General features: G+C 41.1%; 1 protein-coding gene across 1 annotated transcript; it reads left to right on the top strand.

Annotated features, from left to right (window-relative positions):
• The first annotated feature begins 795 nt into the window (after positions 1–795).
• Positions 796–3203, top strand: enpp7.2 (ectonucleotide pyrophosphatase/phosphodiesterase 7, tandem duplicate 2). Its single transcript, XM_076998562.1, has 6 exons — positions 796–1042; positions 1298–1443; positions 1701–2333; positions 2492–2741; positions 2864–2981; positions 3072–3203. The coding sequence occupies exons 1-6, from the start codon at positions 796–798 to the stop codon at positions 3103–3105; spliced, it is 1428 nt and encodes a 475-aa protein (XP_076854677.1). The 3' UTR covers positions 3106–3203.
• Positions 3204–3813: the final 610 nt, after the last annotated feature.

The raw sequence follows: 3813 nt of genomic DNA, 5'->3' as shown, positions 1-3813 counted from the left end.
TCTGTGCTCACTGATATAATTGATATTTTCAGCTCTGCTTTATAATAAATGTCAGATAATTCACTCTGAATGAACGCTGCCTCAAAAGAATCCACTGTAACCATGGTTCCCACAATAGGTTTAAGGCCTGATCCATTATGTAGTTCTAGAACAGCAAACATCATGCATCATCATGCAACGTCATGTCTCCGTGCATTGTAAATATTTTAGCAATGATGTCCAGTAATACATGTTCATCGAATTGCTTCACTTGCCATCTTTTATCATTCTTTACTTTTGTTTTAAATTTTTACATGTCATGTTCTTTTACATTATCTTGCTGACAGTAATCTTCAGCTGCACCTTGAGACAGATTATGACAGGTTTCAAAGAGCAGCAAGCTAGCAAAACCATTAAAGGATAAAGTTATTGATAACGTCTTTCATAAAAGAACAATGACATAATAATCTGTTTTTATTTGGACCTTACATTATAGACATGTCTGGCTTACCATGTTGAGTGTCTATAATACATTATATGATACACATTATCACAATCATATAAATACACAGGCATAACCATACAACATTATTGTTTAAGACCCAAGTTTTAAAGCTGGTAAGAAGTGTGGAGTAAGCCCTAGCACAGCCAACACCTCAGGTATGGCTGTCATGATAAGATAAAACCAACTAATCTGCTCATAAAACTTAAGATGAGTTCAAATAGCATGAAGTGCAGATAAAAGTTAATAGAGGAGAGAAAGGGAACCTTGCTCCATGTTCTGCACTCTGTGAGTGTTGCAGAATTCTTCTTGCCATGTTTTGGGTATTGAGCCTTTGGCTATTTGTCGTTCCTCCAGGATTCTCAGCTCCGGTCCAAGAGCCGTGTCTCGGGCAGAGACACAAACTATTGCTTGTCTCTTTCGATGGGTTCAGGTGGGACTATGACAGGGACGTGGACACCCCAAACCTGGATAAGATGGCAGAAGAGGGAGTAAAAGCTGTGTATGTCACCCCGCCATATTTAACCCTCACCAGTCCCACTCATTTTACTCTACTAACAGGTGAGTGAATACAAACGACCTGCATGGGCTGTGGATAGGCAGCTCAGTTATTTAAGAAATTAATCTGTGATTAACAGCATTAATACTTTATCACTGAGATAAAACACTGGTTGAAATTGTTGTATTCAACAAAGTATATTGGCTTTAGCCACCAGTATATGTAAATGGAATGATTTCATATAAGAATGCATATTACCACTAGCAAGGTCTATATTAGTTTTAGATCATTTCATATATTGAACCATATCTGTCCAGGACGTTACATTGAGAATCATGGAGTGATCCACAACATGTGGTTCAACACCACTACTCAAGAAAAAAAACAGTATTACGCGGCCCAGTTCGTCAGTGAATACTGGGACAACGGCACTTTACCGATATGGATAACAGCTCAAAGACAGGTAACAAAAAAAAAAAGAACATTCAAACAGAACCACTGGAGAAATTCAATTAAAAATCGACATGCCATATATCCAGTGACAGAATGCAGTGCATGGGCGGGGTTATTGGAATCTACATAACACTTCACCTTCCAGTGATTACAGTACACTACCCCAAACATTATGAATTGCTGTTGACACGGTTAACACGGGATCTTAAACATATTATGTCAGATCAGACGCTCATTTTGTCTTGTCATTCCTTGACTTTGTTTCAGGGGCTGAAAACAGGTTCCTTTCACTTTCCAGGCACTGCGGCAACATATCAGAATGAGAAAGTGCAGGAGGGCAGAGTGGAGCCTCCATTTTACAACTACTCCAACGAGACAGCGTGGAGACAGAATGTGGACATGGTCATGGGTGATTGGTTCAAAGCACAGGACCTTGACTTTGTCTCACTCTATTTTGGCGAGCCGGACGCAGCGGGTCACAAGTACGGGCCTGACTCCCCAGAGCGGCGCAACGCGGTCCGGAAGGTGGACCGCACCGTTGGCCACATACGTGAGACCGCTGCAAAGTTCGGCCTTGCCGACCGCCTGAACATCATCATCACTGCTGATCATGGCATGGCCACTGTGTTGAGAGGGCTTGGGGAGAAGCAGATTACCCTGTCCAAAATCCCTGGGTTCTCCTTAAAGGAGATTCAGTTCATTCTGGCGGACTACGGCCCCACTGCGATGGTATTGCCCAAAGAGGGCCTGCTGGAGAAGGTGTTCCGCACGCTGAAAGGCGCCCATCCTAACCTGCATGTGTATAAAAAAGAAGACATGCCCGCTCGTCTTCATTATGCAAACCATCCACGCATTTTACCCATCGTTCTCTATGCTGACCTCGGATATGTAATCAATGGGGTGAGTATTTGAACATCACCTACGCCTTACAAATAGAAATTCAGATAAATGTCTTGTGGATGGGAAAATTTGCCTGTTCGTATAATACCACATTGAGTAATGTGGGTTAAATACGTCCATTCAAGAATGCAACAATCTGTGTGTTTGTCATTTCCTAGCTGTTGCCAGTTCAGAGCAATAAAGGAGAGCATGGCTTTGATAACCAGGACATGGACATGAAACCTTTCTTCAGGGCCGTGGGGCCTGAGTTCCAAAGGAACCTGTTGGTGGGACCCTTTGAGACAGTCAATGTGTACCCCTTAATGTGCCACCTGCTAAGAATTAAACCTGAGGTCAACGATGGATCCCTGGACAACACTCGACACCTATTGGTCAGAAGTGGGGAACTGTGTAATCCAAAGACCAGCGGTGAGTTCAAAACTTGGTGTACATTTTTGACAAGTTTGTACAAGGTCTTACTAGGCAGATTGTAGACAATATCAGCATTTGCAAATTATGTGTCTAATATGTTTGTTTGTTTGTTTTTTTAGCAGAATCCAATGAGAGGAGTCTTGTCTTTGGCCTAGCCATCGTAGCTGGGGTTCTGGTGGTTGTCTTCATCACTGTTTCACTCTGTTATATCGCTAGACGTCCCAGAGTAAAACCAAGGTATGGTTGTACTTGCATTAACATAGTAAAATATACAGTGAGAATAAAGACGGTGAGAATAAATCACTTCTTCTTATGTTTTTTTTCTAGGTCTAATGGCAAAGAAAAGCAAACATCATTGTGATTTGTGTTCATTTGCATAATTTCCTGCATTATTTTATAAACGTTTTAAGACAGCAAAATGAAAAAAAACCACATTTATGAATATATGAAACCTTCCAGTCTTCCTTACAGTTCATTTATCAGTACTTGTCTTTCTTCATTGTCTTTCTTCAATATTATAATACAATCTCATGTGAAAGGGAGTGTTTGTGTTTTGGCTCTCTATTGCCATCTAGTGTCGACAGTTAATATAGCATAGCGTCAGGCTAACAGTAACAAAATCTCGAAAATTTATAAAGAGGAAATGCAACAATGAAAAAGAAATAACAATTAGTTTATGTGATAGATCCAGAAACCCCAGACCCAAGTCCACCGTAACTCAACCACTTACATGCACACACATAAGTTGTTGTTGTGGCACTGAGACTTGGCAAAGTAGAAAGACAGCTCAGGAAGGCTAAATGAGTGACAGAAGTTATCATTACACAAAGCTGCAAATTCAGTGATTTATGGTGAAATCCTGTCCAGTCATGTGGAATTTTCCTAAAATAAGTTTATGTAAACAGCTCATGACAAAGAGGCACTCAGAGCAGGCTGGTATGCATAAACAGTTTGAACAGTGTGCTGCAGTGTAACCCCCTTTGCACACACACACACACACACATGTGCACACAAGCACATATGCACACACACACACACACACACACACACACACACACACACACACACA

This window comes from Brachyhypopomus gauderio, chromosome 3, assembly GCF_052324685.1.
Source record: "Brachyhypopomus gauderio isolate BG-103 chromosome 3, BGAUD_0.2, whole genome shotgun sequence".
Taxonomy (NCBI): Eukaryota; Metazoa; Chordata; class Actinopteri; order Gymnotiformes; family Hypopomidae; genus Brachyhypopomus; species Brachyhypopomus gauderio.
Note: the sequence above shows the minus strand (reverse complement) of the source record. Positions and strands in the feature narration are given on the sequence as shown.